At 41.1% G+C, this 16,354-nt stretch overlaps 2 protein-coding genes across 2 annotated transcripts in view; both read left to right on the top strand.

Moving 5' to 3' along the window:
• The window catches only part of LOC128973382 (polycystic kidney disease protein 1-like 2), a 40,922-nt gene extending 33,648 nt beyond the window's left edge, over nt 1–7,274 (top strand). Inside the window, exons 37-43 of the mRNA XM_054389680.1 lie at nt 758–891; nt 1,773–1,900; nt 2,021–2,181; nt 2,792–3,002; nt 4,346–4,447; nt 5,496–5,627; nt 7,164–7,274. Of these exons, the coding sequence (XP_054245655.1) occupies nt 758–891; nt 1,773–1,900; nt 2,021–2,181; nt 2,792–3,002; nt 4,346–4,447; nt 5,496–5,627; nt 7,164–7,274 (979 nt within the window). The remainder of the gene's footprint in view (nt 1–757; nt 892–1,772; nt 1,901–2,020; nt 2,182–2,791; nt 3,003–4,345; nt 4,448–5,495; nt 5,628–7,163) is intronic.
• A 563-nt stretch (nt 7,275–7,837) lies between these two features.
• On the top strand, nt 7,838–15,314 carry GCSH (glycine cleavage system protein H). Its single transcript, XM_054389821.1, has 5 exons — nt 7,838–7,970; nt 11,541–11,620; nt 12,817–12,880; nt 14,506–14,637; nt 15,217–15,314. The coding sequence occupies exons 1-5, from the start codon at nt 7,838–7,840 to the stop codon at nt 15,312–15,314; spliced, it is 507 nt and encodes a 168-aa protein (XP_054245796.1).
• The last annotated feature ends 1,040 nt before the right edge of the window (nt 15,315–16,354 follow it).

Genomic DNA, 16,354 nt, shown 5'->3' with positions numbered 1-16,354 from the left:
ATGAAAATATTCAAACACTTCACATGACACCATCTCTAGCACTGCAGAGAAGGATCTGTGAGTGCTGGTGGACAAGTTCACCATGAGCCAGGAATGTGCCCTCATGGCCAAGAGGCCAATGGTATTCTGGGATGCATTAAGAAAAGTATGTCCAGCAAGTTGAGGGAGGTCCTCCTGCCTCTCTACTCTGCCCTGGTGAGGCCACACCTGGAGTACTATGCCTAGTTTGGGGCTCCCCAGGTCAAGAAGGACAGGAAACTATTGGAGAGAGTCCAACAGAGATCCACAAGGGTGATTAGGGCAGTAAACCATCTCCTCTTATGAGGAGAGGCTGAGAGACTTGTGGCTCTTTAGCCTGGAAAAGAGAAGACCGAAAAGGGACTTTATAAATACACATAAATACCTAAAGGGTGGAGCTCGTGGGGATGGGGCTGAGCTCTTTTCAGTGGTGCCAGTGATAGGACAAGGGGCAACAGATACAAATAAGAACACAGGAGGTTTCATTTGAACTTAAGGAAAAACTTCTTTACTGTGAGGATGACAGAGCACTAGAACAGGCTGCTCAGAGAGGTTGTGGAGTCTTCTTTTCTGGAGACTTTCAAGACCCATCTGGATGTGTTCCTGTACAGCCTGATCTAGCTGAACCTGCATTAACAGGAGGGGTTTGACTTGATGACCTCCAGAAGTCCCTCCCAACCCTTACCATTCTATGATTCTTTCTCACATGAGTTAGATTACATTATGCATTTTTTGACAGAATTCTCCAGTACCTTTTCAACAACGTCTGGTTGGACACCTTCACAAGAGCAGTGTTTGTTGAATTTACAGTCTACAATGCCAATGTGAACCTGTTCTGCATCATAAGCCTGATGTTTGAAACCAATGCTTTAGGTGAGAACTTCTTCAGGCCGTAAATTTCTGAAGAGAGCAAGCAATGTACCTGCAGATTTACATGCTGTCAGTATTTCCCTGGTTCTGCAGTCAGTAAACAGAAGTGTTTTAATAAATCTAATCATGAGAGAATCGATGCAAGATTTACAAACCCTTCAGGAAAAATGTAGCATCAGTCATACAGACCACAGTGGATTGTCTTACGTTTGCTTATGTTGTAGTCATCTACTGATGAAGAAAACGTGGTGCTGAAACTTAATTTCAAGGATTCACACAACAGGAACAATAAAAATTATATTTCCTAATAATTTCAGATAATTAATATAATATTAAGACAAAAACTACAAATAGCAGAATCTGTCTTTTTTGTTCCAAAATACTTCTAATATATAGCCATGTAATCATATAATACATCATCAGGATACAACAAATATAACAGTTAAACTAGATTCTGGTTTGAAGGCCATAGAAAAACATCTAATACAAGCAGTAGCCTCCCTCAGGTCTGTCACAGTATTGGAAAATGCTCAAATCAGACCACAAAATTAAGCTAAGTTTCTTCTTAGAATGAGATTTAAATTTAGATTTCCAGGTCCTCCTGCTATATTTCTGCATTTACAGTCCAGTCCAAACTCAGCCCTGCTGGGATTAATCTCACACAATCGCACAAGACAGCATTAGCCCTCTAAAAGCCATTAACTGCCTGAAATCCCTATTTGAGGACAATTTCAAAGCACACTTACAAGGCTACTCACGTTGGATCCAGCCTCCCATTGATGTGAATGTGAGAACAGAAGTCTTACTGGTGAACTAAATTGTTTGAATGAAAACAGGAAGATGTAATTATGAGAGCACTGTGGTGAACTTTCTTTGTTTTTTAGGGGCCTTCTTCACAAGCTCAGAGCTGCAAAGTGTCCGGCTTTACCCATACACCAACAGCCTCCACATCTTTGTTGTGGCAGCAGAAGTAATTTATTTCCTCTTTATTGTGTACTACATGGTAGTACAGGTGAGACCAAATGGAAAGCACTTGTCTGCTTTATTACAGAGGGGAGAGCCCCAGTCTTCAGAGGTGTATTATGTGATACAGAATCACAAGCCTGAAACAGTAAAACTCCTGTTTTCACAGGGAAAACTGATGAAGGCTCTGAGATGGAAATACTTCCACAGCAAGTGGAATCTCCTGGAAATGGCCATTATAGTGATTAGCTGGAGTGCCTTGTCAGTGTTTGTGAAGCGGACAATCCTTGGGACCCGAGACATCAGCTACTACCAGGAACACAAAGAGGAGTAAGTCCTAATGCTAGTTAGTGTACATTTTGTTGGTGCAGCTTGTGTAGAAGCAAATCTATTTTTACTCTTCCCAAAGAGCAGCTTCTTTCTGCCAGACAGTCAGTATTCCAGGGCTGTGTCAGCAATAGGATTTTCTTCTGGTATTGCTCTAATACAATCCAGCAGATCTGAGCACCAAGTTCCCCACTCTAGCTGCTAGTTCCCTATCTGCATCGCCGTCTTCTGAATCAATAAGCCTTTTTGCTAAAGAACATCTATCCAGATAGTCATTCTTTGCTGTAAAACCTCATTGGTCAGAGAACAATGATGTCTCATTTTGTACAGAATGGAAAATAACATTTATCCAAAAAAAGTTATACAGAAAAAGGTCACAGAATCACAGGATAGTTTGGGAAGGGAAGGACCCAGGCTCTAGCTACTGCTGATAACAAATCCTCTGCCATGTAGAAGGGAGCTTTTTCTGTGCACGCAGCAGGAAGTACAGGCAGGAACATTCAAGCAAGAACTCAACTTAGCTCTCTACTGACAACAAGGACAGAGTGAGTGGCTTTTCCACTCATTTCTGCATTTCCTGTGCACAGTCTGTTGCATCTTTTCTCTTTTTCAGCTCTGTAAGCTTTAACGAAACAGCAAGAGCTGATGCAGTTCTTGGCTACCTGATTGCGTTCCTAGTGCTTCTCTCTACAGTGAAACTGTGGCATCTCCTGAGGCTCAACCCTAAACTCAACATGATCACTTCAACTCTGAGAAGGGCATGGGGTGATATCTCTGGTTTCATCACTGTTATCGTAATCATGTTCCTCGCCTACTCCATTGCTGTGAGTACCACTGTGGTTTCTGTGGTCTGCAACCTGCATCCAGGTACTGTCAGGTTAAGTGAATTTTTTCTGAATGCTGAAAGCAGCATAGCTTTGAAACGTGAAACTGAATAAAGCTGCCTATCTAAGTCTTAGTTAGCAGCCTGGAGCCAAATTCTTCAGTATAAGTGAAAGAGAAGTTAAAATACTCACTTGTCTATTCTTTGCAAACTGAATAATCAAACACTGAGACAGAAAAAATCCTTGATTCTCAGTGTGTAATAGATGTGACAAAGAACAAAGTACAGGAAAACAATTTTCTGGATAAAGCTCAAATTAAGGAAGAGTGCAGCAAGTACCATTTTCTGTTTGCCTAGTTTTTGAGTGGGAAATACATCTTTTTTTTCTATTATATATAATATGCAAAGGAAATGGTAGTTTTATTCTAATGAGCTTAAAAAAATATCGGACTGCAACTCATCATTTATATTTACTGTTTTAGCTGAAATGTTTTGTGTAACTCTTCTGGCAGAGTGATGTAGGAGACTGGGCACCACTCAACTGCAAAATCACTGAAAAAGTGAAAACACCCGAGCCAAATCCAAACCGTCACAGGGCAATCCTGTGACAAATGGAACTTGTTGCAGTCTCACAGTGCCCAATTTTATGTCTCTCATTTCTCCCTTCCTCCAGCTGAGTAGCTTTAGGCACTGCTGTGGCTACAAACTTAACAGGTAAAGTACCCACCCTCCTCAAGAAGTGCTGGAGGTGCGACAGAAAGGCAGAAATATGTATGTAGGGATGGAGAAAAAGGCAAGACTGCAGCAGCTTCACTTTAAATCAGACACAGTGAGCCCACAAGATACAAACGAAGAAAAGAGCACCTTGGTTACTGAGTGCCAACAAAAAGTTTGCTTACTGGGAATGATTTGTGCACTGAAAGGGCAAGTCTGTGACTGTGGTTCATCCAGTCAATTACGCAGGGATGTCTGCTACTTAGAGGTGCTCTAAATTACTTTCCTGATTTTGTCATGGATTTGCAGGGTTTTGACATTATCTATCAGCAAGCTGAGCAGATCCAAGACATTCTCACATCTAGAATAAAAGTGTTTAGAGATAAACACATTCAGAAAGTGTTAATCCATTACTTCTGTGCTCTAAGTTACTTTCCTGTGACTTTGGGCTTTCCCCTGTTTGTAAACAAACAAACAAAACCACAAAACCAACCCAAACAAATGAAAACACACACACACACACACAAAATGCTTCAAGGCTCTGATGATGAGCTAGGAGGGCGTTCCCTGAATACCAGTCATTGGCTGATTTTGCAGCAAAAACTCTGATATGCCTTCTTTCCTCTGCAGACAAACTTGATATTTGGCTGGAAGCTCTACTCTTATAAAACTCTCTTTGACTCAGCAGAGACCATGGTCAGTCTTCAGCTGGGAATCTTCAACTATGAGGAGGTACCGCCTATAATTTTGAGAAGTTTATCACCGTGTAATTAGCAGCTCAGCTAACAAATATGATTTGAACTAGCAAATAGATAGACTTTCAATTAGTGCTAGGCATCAATTTTGCAAGCTCCACAGCTTCCTAAAGAAGCCACCTTTTCTCATCATGAAAAAAATACCAAGTGGAATGTATCTCACATTCCATTTTGACCATCAGTAGACTCATGATGAACTTTTCAATGAGAGAGGTGCTCATATTTAAACTAGGTATATTACTTACTGTCTACAGAAAGTTTTGAACAATTTCCTACAGACAGAAATATAAGTGATAGGACATCACTTCTGTTCTGACCCCACTCCCATCAGCTTCATTATCCTTGTCTTCTTCATTAAGTTTTTTCAAATATTACAATATGCCTTGAACAGCTAAATTCTTGGAGATTTCTGACTGTGAAGTCCCCCTAGGTGAATAGTTTTTATGCCACAAATCCAACAGGGTATGGGTAGCTTTGAAGATCAGTAAGGGAGCACAAAGTTTTTACCCTCTATATTCCACTCACGTTGTTAATCGTGAAAATATATCCCTGCATTACAGCTTACATGGAAATGAGGAGTTTGGAGTTTTAGAGAACCCTTAGTTTATATGTGTCCATGACAGTCTGACTGGGCTTCTCTGTAAAGCATAAAATAAAAGCACAGAGATTTCATCAATACTTTGAAAGCTGCAGCGTGATGGAGCTTCAGCTGTTCTGTGGATAACAGATCTCCAGGCTCCCCAACTTTCATGTGAAAATTCCCTACCCTTACAATCAAATGTAAATACTTAAAAACCTCAAAGATTGCCCATATTCATATATCATACATACATGCTATCATCATTATAGTGTATCATATCATGATGAGAAAGTGACTAAAGGAGAAAATGTATACATTTATGTACCATACATATAGCATAATTAATTAGCCAGAAGGATTTTCAGTGTCTTGACTGCTTGTATGCATGATTTGTTTGTTCATTTTTACAATCAAAACATGATGTCTTACCTTATGAATACTACAGGTCTTGGACTACAATCCGATTTTAGGCTCCTTCTTAATTGGATCCTGCATAATTTTCATGACATTTGTGGTATTGAATCTGTTCATTTCAGTGATTCTGGTTGCTTTCAGTGAGGAGCAGAAGCACTACCAGGTGTGTTCATCTAAGATCTCTTGCCATTTTAAACTTTTATTGTGCAGTGCTTACTCATGATTTAGGTATTTCACCACTGGATGAAAACCATGTAAACCCATTCCAACTTTTAAGAAGACGACATTTATTCATATAGTACCCTTCAGCTCTTCCAGAGTTATGCTGTCCATTCCTGTTCAGGCAACTCCCTGTTCAGATTTAGTACAAGATCTGATTTGTAGCCTTCTAAATCCAGCAAAAGTCTTAAGGCTTGTGCCTCAGCACCATTCAAATGAGTGCCAAAACCTGCTATTTAAGTCCACAAGGACTTTACACCTCCTTTTAATCAAGTCATTGTGAGAGCCTCACCTATTCAAGCTATTGATGGGATGGCATGAAATCCAGTTTAGTATTCCAGTAGTGTCTAAAATGCATTTAGGTTTTAAATAAAGTCAAGGGAGACAAAACCAAAGGATATGGTCAATAGAAAACAAGATATATTTAGTTTTCCTCATTTCCTTCCTCCAGAAATGGCAGGTAGCTCATTGTGTATACCACTAGTCGTATGGTAACTGGCAACTGAACTCCAGGCTGCTGTAGCAACATTTCAATGGGCTTTGACGGAGCCAAAAATTAATCTGTAATGTCCATGCTTACCCATGCTCGTCTGGGACTTTTGTCTTGATAAAAATACTGGCATAACGTTTTGCTTTGGCAGTTACTCATGCTCTTCTTCTGTTATCTAAGTGAAACCCTTAGAGTAAATGCTGGGGTTATTGTCAGTTTAAGTAAGGCTGAAGATACTGCACTGGTGTTCTAATGAGGACCATTGATCAGGAGCTTTATGGTGTAAAGCTGGTTACGTTGTATAAGCAAAGCATGCCTGCTAGGAACTAGAGTCTCGACGAGGAGCCAAAAGATGAATGATGTCAGGCTTGTGCTGGAAAATCCCATCAAAGTAAAAGGCTGTAAGAAGGCACCAAGGACATCAAGACCTAAAGAAACAAGAACTTCTTGTCAGCAGAAGAAAACTTTTATCAGCAAACAGTTAAGATGTAAATCACTGCAATTTATATTCCTAATGAGTGAACTTTACTCATTAATGTCATTGTAATACTAAACCACACACCCTCTTGAGCTGAGAAGCCCCTTTCCTACAAGACCACCTCTTAGAGCATGCACTATTAAATTTGTAGGTACTGTTGCTTTAATTGAAAGTGAAGAAGCTGTAAACCAATCAAGAAGTAGAATACCTATAGATAGGCAGAGGTAGGAAGGGTCTGTTAACCAGAACCATATAAATGTGTGAAACTGTAAATAAGTAGAACTGGCTCGATGGAACAGCACCGAGCTCCTGGCTTTGTGCAAATCTGAGATAAATAAAATAGCCCATCTTTCTCTGTATATCCTGCTCTTGCGGTAACACCTTAAGTGAAAGCTGACTTAATTCACCTCAGTCACAACAGGTTTTCTCTCACGACTTTCTCTGGCTTCAGCGAGACTGTATCCACCTCTATTCCATGCATCCAAGTAATTTACTTCTCATTGTTATTTCAGGCTTCAGAAGAAGAGGAGATTGTTGATCTAATGCTAATGAAACTTTTCAGTTTCTTCGGGATTAAATGCAAGAAGGAAGATAAGCCAGTCACCATTGATCAACCGGAATAAGGTGTCAACGACTGAGCGATAACCACAATGGAAAGTTACTTTGTGGGCGAAAGATTTAAACTACCAGCTGCAGTGGCTAGACTTAGGTGCTCATGGCTTCTAAAATGCTGTGGCCTTCAGCCAATTGCTGCTGACATTATTGTGAAATATTAGCTATAAAAAGAGGCTAAACCTGAGATCAAACGTCTCACTTGCGCTTTCTGTAGACTTAGGAGTTCTATTTAATAAACACTGAGCGTTTGTTGCACCCTTGGCTAAATCCGCTCGCTTCCCGCACAGCAAGCGCCACGGAAAGATGGCGGCACCCGCGCACCGCCTTCTGCCCCTAGCCCCGCGGTCTGCTCCCGGCCCAGCGGCCTGCCGGCGGGGTGCAGAGCGCCTTCGCTCCTCTCACTGCCAGACGGCTCCTCAGGGCCCGCAAAGCCCTGCCAGGCAACGCGCCGCTCGCTGAGGGCACCCGGGCAGCCGACCCCGCCCGCCCGCGGCAACGGCAGTCCCGGACGACGCCCCCGGTGAGGCGGGAGCGCGGCGCGGCACCGCCCGCTCGCCCGCCCCCTGCAAAGATGGCGTGGCGATCGCTGCGGCGGGTCGGGCCGGTCCTGGCGCCGCGCTGCCCGCTCCTCTCGCCGCAGCTGCCGCCGCCACTGCGGGTGCCCGCTGCCCGGAGGTTGGCCACCAGCTCGCTGGTGTTGTCCGGTGAGTGGCGGCCGGGAGGGCAGCGGGGGGGGGGGGGAAGCCTGCTTTGGAGCGGCCCACTTCTGCGAGGGGTCGTCGCTCCCCCTCTGTCAGGGCTCCCTGTGAGGGAAGGGTGGGCTGCTGCTGCCGCTGCGCCGGCCTTCAGGTGGTGCGGACCGAGGCGGATCTCACCTCTCGGCGCAGCCCGCGGAGTTAGCGGTGCCTGCCACCAGCGGGGTGGGCTGGACATACCTCCCTGCTCGGTGCCCGGAGCAGTCCCCAAGTTTGAACCTCCGCCTGCCAGACCCTGGTGCACAGAGGTGCTTCGGGATGAGGCGTGTCCAGTGTTGTAGCTGCCCGTGCGGCTCGGAAGGGCACGACCAGAGGGAGCAGCGGGATTCTGCGGCATCCTCTTAGCCGCGCCGGTTTCGGACAGGTCCCCTCCAGCCGCTGGTGCAGGGTTGTCCACATGGGAAGCTGGGAAGAGCCTGGCAAGATGGCTGAAGCCATGCATGGGCTGATAGCTGCGGGGGGCAAATGGTGCCTCCCTGCTTCTGGCAGCAAGTGCTTCACCTGTCCGTTGGCATGGTGCTGGCACTGTCTCAGTTCCTCCTCTACGAGGAGCTAGTTCAGCTCCTTCAGTTGGCAGATAACCTCCTCTCTACACCGCAGTTTGTTAGCAAAGTGGCCCAGTCTCCTCCCGTCCCCAGCTGCAGGTTCCACTGAGTGGGCCGAGTGTGGAGAACAGGAGCTTGACAAAACCAGCAGATAGCTTTTCCTGGAATCATCCTGCAGAAACAGCCTATGAGAGCCAAGGAGCAACAGCAGCAGCACAAGAAAGAACCAAACCGAAGTGGATGGAGGAGGCAGACTCACAGTGGTTAGATTGGCGTGGGGCTGCTGGGGAAACTTTGGCCAGATTTTCAGGCCTGTGGGCCTGTTCAGGCTAAAGAAGTTTGGCTCTGCCTCCAGCTCCTGTGCAGAAGTGGTCAAGCAGGAGGTGGACTTACATATTGGGGCTTGGTGTGATTTTGAACTTCATGTACTTAATTCTGAAAGTATCTCTGCTGTCAAATCTCTTTTTAAGTGAAAGTTAGCCACAGAAGTCTGAGAAACAGAATCTGTGGCACTGCAGCAAACAGAAGTATTGGAAAGGTATAGGAGAGGAGGAAAACAGGCAATAAAAATAATCACTGCCACTAAGAGGAGGTCATAAACTTCCTTCCAGATAGCCTTTTGACCTGTTTAACTGCTTTCTGCTGCCAGTGAAAGAAATAACGTTTATTAATCATTACTTGCAGAATTGAGTCAAGATCTAAGTTGTTTTTCGCTATTCTAATGGTTCAGTGTACCCACTGTTTTCCATGTATATAATCTGAAGCAATAATGGGAATAATGCTTTTGGTTTAGGTAGATAGGAAAATTGTGCATGCCTTTTTGTGGGCATTCAGAAATATACACTCTTCAGCTGTATATTTCTGAAATATTTCATAGAGGCAAGTTAAACTGAATGAAGGCCTCAATTCAGAATGTGCTACTTAGGCTAAAACCAAAGTCATGAGGAAACGAATGACACTAGAGTAAAAGTAGCTCTTCATCTGGAAGAGTGCGCACAGAACTTTAATGTGCTCTGAAATTTCATATTTCTTTCATTTGATTTCTTTAATGGGTTGATCACAAGCTCGAAGTTCAAATTTTGAGATTACTTATTAACTATTTTTAATTTGACCTTCACTTTATTTGCAGTGGGGTTAGAATTTCCCATTTTTTCACTTTTTTTTTTGGTCTCACAAGAAGTCTGTGTGCTCTTCTAACATTTTACTGCTGAGTTCCAAACTGATCATGGAAGTCTTCCATTTTTCTTTATAACCTTGCTTTATAAGCAAATCTTACACAATATTAGTGCCCTACAGAAAACATACTGGTTGGCTTCTTTGTGATGTGTAATGTCACAAACGTTCAGCTTGGTTTGAGATTCTGTGCCATTCTGTCTTCTCACAGTTCATTACTCATTTCGAATGGGTTTAATGTCTTAACCTAAAATGATTTAAGACATTTGATTTCTTCTGTTCATTAGAACATGTCCTGAGAGATTTTTGTAGGTATAAATAATGCTAGCTGGAATTCTCTGAGGTATTTTGAGTGATAATTAGTGGGGAAATACTTCATCTTTGTGTTTTACTCAAAATCTTCTGTATATTGTACTTGCAAAAACGTGTATCGCCCTGCCGCAGTCTGTGAACCTGAGGCCATCCTCAAAGACAAACCATTTTATCTGAGTCTTGCTTCTCTTACACATGTTCAGATGTACATAAGAGGATCACTACAGCTGAAACAGCTTATAATATGACTGACAGGCAGTGGAAAGATTTTAACAGGCCTGCAGCAAGAAGTTCTGTTTGCCTTCTTATGAAGTCTGGAAAATACACAGAGATCTACAGAAGTGTAGCTTCTGAAGTGGCTGTAAGCAGTCTAGCCCAGAGGAAGAGCCTGAGAGGAGAATTTTTAACTAAAAAGGAAGGTCCAGCTACACTACTCCAGCATTAATCATACAGGGAGTGCTGTTTAAGAAGTTATCTTCTCCAGCTTCTAAACACTGCTTGCCTGACTGGATGGGTGCTACAAGTGAACATTCAAAATAAATAATTATTTTTAAAAAAAGGGAGAGGGGAAAAGAAAATGTCTGTGGGGAGGCTATGGAAGTGAGAAAACAGAGAAGGCACCCTCAAATTGCTCAGAGTAAGAAAAGTTGTAGGTAAAATGTTAGCATGAAAAATGTTGCCTTTTTCATTTACTTCTTATCTGCTTCTAATAAAAGCTAGTGCAAGCTGCCCTTAGTTACAGATCTAAAAGATATGTGTCATTGTGAGATTGGTGTGAAAAGACTTAACAGGGTCTTAAATGCTTATTTTAACACAATACCTCTCTTCTCATGGTAACAGTATTAACAGAGAACAAATTCTCTTAAGTAATAATGGCTTGTATGAATCACCTCATCAATTAGCCCTCTATTAATTTGCCTTAATTTCACATAGATCTGTGACAACATTTAACAGGCAGAAATAGACACCATGAGAGATGTCAGGGAATTGGCCACTTTAGGGTGCAACCTTTTTACTTCAACTGATGGCTCTATATAAGTATTTTTAGATGCTTGTAATGCTGACACTGGTTCTAACATGTCATTAAGTGGCTTTTGTGGGAATAATGAAGTGGTTGTCAGAATCACTAAATATGTTTGAAAAGTCACTATGCTATCACAAAATGCATAACTATGAGTAAAGTACACGTATGTGCTTTAGATTTATACTTTTGTATGAAGCAGATCTACTCTTCTGTTCCTGTACATTATCCATTTCTAGATGATTGCACAAGTACCAGTAATACTCTCAGCAGAACACCTAGTGAGCTGCTACTGTGTCACTAAGCATGTCATGAGCTCAAAAAAAAAAAAAAGCCTCTGTTGTTTTAAAATATTTTCTGAGAAAAACAAACAAAACTTTGGTTAGAAACAAACAACAGACCACAGTTTAAGCCTGCAAATGTGTTAATGTCACTTATTTCTGAAATACCAAGTTTGTTTCATTGTAGCCCGCAAATACACAGACAAGCATGAATGGATATCAGTTGAGAATGGCATTGGAACAGTAGGAATCAGCAATTTTGCACAGGTATTGATCCCTCCCCCTCAGCCCCCTAAGCCTACAATGTTTACTTACGTGTGGCTGCTCTCGTCCTTGCTCTTTGAACAGTTACTGAGGTTTATTGTTCTAATTGCATATGCTATGGAATGAGCTTGAGTTTTGGACTTGGAGCTATTCCAGTGAAGTGAATGCTGCTTCAGCATTCTGATAACTTCTTAGTCACTTCAGATTTAGCCTATGGAAAGCTGAACTTGATGAAAAATTTAGTGGTTCAGCAGAATTTAAAATCTCCTTTATTACTTCTGGCTATGTGCAGAGGAAATTGTGCACGTTTTATGCCAGATTTCACTTGAACATGAATACACTGCAATCCCTGTGGCTAAAGAACAGCGGTGAGTAGCAGCACAACATGGCATATACTTCTGACTCTAGATAGGAATTCCTTTGGATTTTTTGTTTTGTTATCATGCAAGTACTTGATTTGCATGAGAACAAAATTGTAGGCAAATTCAAGACAAGAGATTCATTGTTTGTGAAAACTAAAATCCAATGTGAGAAGTTATCAATGAAGTGGAATTAATGTTTCTTAGGACAAGCAGAGTTTCCTGTAATCTCAGTTTCCTGCAGACACCACTAAACTGTGTCAGAGCCCATGTCTGTTGTGATACAGGGCATGTTGTCTGTGCAGAGGCTGAAGCCTGTTCTGGTTGAGCTAATTCTTATGGAGATAAGGCTCCTTATTAAGTCAGTAAGGACAAACTGTATGCCAACAGCTCTGGAGTTGTCTCTGTCTCTGGGTAGGAATTACTGTGTTTTCTTTCAAACTGCACTGGAAATAAATTCTCTGCTTTGTAACAACAACAACAAAAAAAGATAATCATTGGAACTTTATCCTTTAAAATGGTTGTTACTCTGTCTGATGCAAAGAAGATCAGCAGATGTTATTTCTCATTCTGCCTGAAGAGATCTGTGTATAAACCTTGTAACTCAGCCTGAGGGTTATTAACACTGTGATAGATAAATGATTGTGTGGCATTTGGGGCATAATAACAAAACAGGTTTTTTACACATTAAATGTTAAAGAAGTTTAAAATATGCAGTCCTTAAAGAACGAGAACTAAATTGAAAGATTACTATGTACAGAGTCTAACTTTACTGTATTAGATCTCTCCTGTGTATAGCTTCTTTAATGTATGCTTTGATGCTTTTGTTTTTCTGTAAAGGAAGCATTAGGAGACGTTGTTTACTGTAGTCTTCCAGAAGTTGGGACAAAATTGAGTAAACATGGTAAGTTTCAGCTCTAATTTATAATTAGTTATTCTACTCATCCCACTCTCCCTTTGCATAGATAAATGAAATGATCTTTCTGTTAATTAATGCCACTATAAATCTTCTGGATGCAAAATAAATTTGGGTATTTCTATAAGAGACAGCTTTAATTTCAAATTCTCACTGTCAGGCCATTCATGGTAGCAGAAAATACCTGCTTATTAAACTGTGAAGACATTAATTTAAAAATTACATGTTTGAAATATCTTTTGTAATAATTTTATCTATGCTCTGGTTTAAAAATATTTGTATTTTGGTTTGGACTAGCTCCTGTTGGGGCTGGCTTATTTGTAACTGCTGGGAGGTGTTCATGAGTTGCACAATGTAAAACATTGAATTGATCAAACATGCCTAGTTAATTTTTCAGAGAATATACAGACTATGTAATTTTGGGTTATCAGCTGTAATCATAGGTTTTTGCTAATTGGTGACATACAAATGGTTACATTCTTCATCACTCAGTTAAGTAATTTTCCACATTAAAGAAGGGCAAGCGTTAGTAGGGTAGAAAGGAAAAGGTGAGGTAGAAAGGAAAACCTCCTAGTGGGGTAGAAAGCAAAAGCCTGCTCCTGTATTTACATGGATAGCTGCCCCATTAGTGTATGAATAAAAGACTGTATTTCGCCACAGCTGGTGCAGAAAAAGAACGTGGATCTCCTGAGGTAAAGTAGCAGACCTTTCTGGTCCCATCCTTCCTGTGGAACACATCCTATCAAACTCTTTTGGACAAATCTGTTGCATCACCTTGAACAGTGAAGGATAGACTAAAGGTCTTTCTGTTTAGAGTTTTCATGAACCGACTCTGAGCTTTGTTTTAGCAGAAGCAATTTAATTTCTGTTTAGTTGTTCTCTTTTCTGCCCGTTATGGCCTTAGTCTAACTCCCTGCTTTCCCAGAACATGTTGTTCTCTGATTCTTGTTGCTGATGGCTATCTGCTCTTCTGACAGCTCCACGTTCCTCCAGCCTCTGGCTTGTTTGCTTGCGGCTTAGAGTTACTCTGGACTAACATTGCTCCAGGCACCATTTCCATAACTGCCTACAAAAGAGAAACCAGGGAAGAGCGGCTGGGTGATTCCAGTGTGGTGCTTCTGAATACTAATGTGTGTGTTCCAGTGAGTGCAAATGTAACACTTAATAGTGTTTCTGAAGAAAAAGCTGGGATTCCTGAAATTGTGGCTATTCTGTGATCAAGTTAGGTATAAAAATGTTTGGATTGTAGCTAACAGGCATATCTTGGTGTCTTGCAGCAAGAGCTGGATGTGGTTCCTTCTAACCTGATAAATCACATGCTGTAGGGCTTTAGCCAAAGGATTAGCCAAATACAAGAAATTTCTATCCCTCCTATAGTAGCCCACTAGCCAGTGTTAAGCACATTGCCCAGAATAATTCAGTGCATAAACATCAAATTTAATACTACTGTTCATTGTCATAAAGTTGGTGACTTCAGTCCCTTTGACAGCTTTTCTTGCTCAAGATGAAGTCACTTCTTCAATGGCTAGGTCATCACCAGAATGTGTGATTGAAAAATCTAAATTACTTTGTATTGTCCTGTTAAAAGTGTTCGATCACATTTTGTGTTCCAGATGAGTTTGGTGCTTTGGAAAGTGTGAAAGCTGCTAGTGAACTCTACTCTCCTCTCTCGGGAGAAGTGACTGAGGTTAATGCTGCCCTTGCAGATAATCCAGGGCTCGTCAATAAATCTTGTTATCAAGATGGTAAGTTGACATATTTTATCTTGCAGCCATGAATACTGCCTGGATTCTGGCTATCACAAATAGCTCTGCAATTCCCAGTTTTTCTAGTTTAGTGGTGTGGAGAAATAACTGGAATATATTGACGATGGATCAAGCCCAATGCAATTCAACATGAAAGTGTTACTGTAGTCTTGTCTCCACTGACAGCTGTTTTACAGTGTGTTCTTTTTAGACACAGACTGTGGCTGAATTTAAATCTCTCGCCCTTGATTGCATTTCTCCTTTTTGATCTGATAACAGCTGAAAATGCTGGTCAGGCTCTTCTACTCTTTCTAGACAGCATTTCCTTAATGCTACTGTCACTGACAGTAGTAAATTAAGACAACTGGTCAGACTCAAAAGGGCCATTTCTTGCAACAGGTTGGGGGTTTTTATTTATTTTTTTGAGAGTATTAAAACATTGTTTTGCCTACACAAGAGAGCCTGTTGGTGGATATTCCAGGGCTTGTGTGCCTACTGGGAGTGCTTTTTTTCAGGCAGCAACATGAATTAATCATTCTTGTAGGATATTAGCAACTGTTTTTAATTTCCTTACTACAGGCTGGCTTATCAAGATGACTGTGGAAAACCCTGCTGAACTTGATGAACTGATGAGTGAAGATGCCTATGAGAAGTACATAAAATCCATTGAGGACTGAGCTGGAATAATGAAATAAATCCATAAAAAATACTTTGGTGTAGTTTGTCATCAATCAGTGAAGTATAAAATAGCCAGTTTTGGCAAGCTGAAAGATACCACTCATGATCATATACATACAAGGCCACAAATAATTGCAGTGCTAAAAATGTTTAACATCTGCATACCTCTGAGGATTTTTGTGTTTTCTGATATATGTAACTTCAGGATGTTTTCTGTAATATTTTTGGATTCTATAAATTTATTTGCTAAAATACCTGCTTTCCAAGATTCATTTGACAATCACACTTAGTAACAACAGCCTTAATGTGGTAAATCTATAGTAGGCATATGACTGTTTGCATAACCTAGAATACAGCTTTCCCTGAAACACTTCTATTGCTCCCAAGATATTAGAAGGCAGTGTATCCTTAAACTCCTAATGTGTTTCCTAATTATAGCTGCAACGACACCAAAGCTAGAAGCCATATCAGCTACCTCTTTGCATGATTTTTACTTCTTTACAGAATATGTCAATCCTTTTGTTTTCCTTCTTCATCTTACTATATCATCAAATAGTTCTGCCTTTGAGGCAGAAGGTCTTTGTGTTCTGGTTTATATGCTTTCTTAGTATGCAAAACTCATGCAGTGATAGCTTAGCAGGGTTCTACAGTGGATTGTTTAGGCTATGTTTTTTATCTAGTAAACACTATGGCACAAGTAGTTAAGGAATTCTATATCTTGTACCTAGTAATTTTGATGATTTCAGGAGAGCAGGTACAAAAATGGTGTGATCAGTAGTAGTTTGACACAGAATATAGCATGTGTGTCTGTCTTTAAGATCAAGTGGGCACACTGCTGTAATGACATCACAGGAGTGAAACTAAAGCTTCTACTTTGCAAACCAGTAAACTTAAAGCATCTGATTCCATTAGACTTAATATTTAATGAGTCCAAAATGTACACTCAAAGTTGATGTGACATCTAAGGGCAAGATTGAGTTGTACAGGCCTGCACTTTAGGAAAACCTAATAGTAGAGCAGAGTTTTGGTCTAAAATTTT

This window comes from Indicator indicator, chromosome 19, assembly GCF_027791375.1.
Source record: "Indicator indicator isolate 239-I01 chromosome 19, UM_Iind_1.1, whole genome shotgun sequence".
NCBI lineage: Eukaryota > Metazoa > Chordata > Aves > Piciformes > Indicatoridae > Indicator > Indicator indicator.
Note: the sequence above shows the minus strand (reverse complement) of the source record. Positions and strands in the feature narration are given on the sequence as shown.

What these genes read in the sequence shown, in the direction of transcription:
- GCSH (XM_054389821.1), top strand. Translation starts at nt 7,838, where the DNA reads ATGGCGTGGCGATCGCTGCGGCGGGTCGGGCCGGTCCTGGCGCCGCGC. An exon ending in CAGCTCGCTGGTGTTGTCCG is followed by an intron (nt 7,971 to 11,540) that starts GTGAGTGGCGGC and finishes GTTTCATTGTAG; the next exon opens with CCCGCAAATACACAGACAAG. An exon ending in GACAAAATTGAGTAAACATG is followed by an intron (nt 12,881 to 14,505) that starts GTAAGTTTCAGC and finishes TTTGTGTTCCAG; the next exon opens with ATGAGTTTGGTGCTTTGGAA.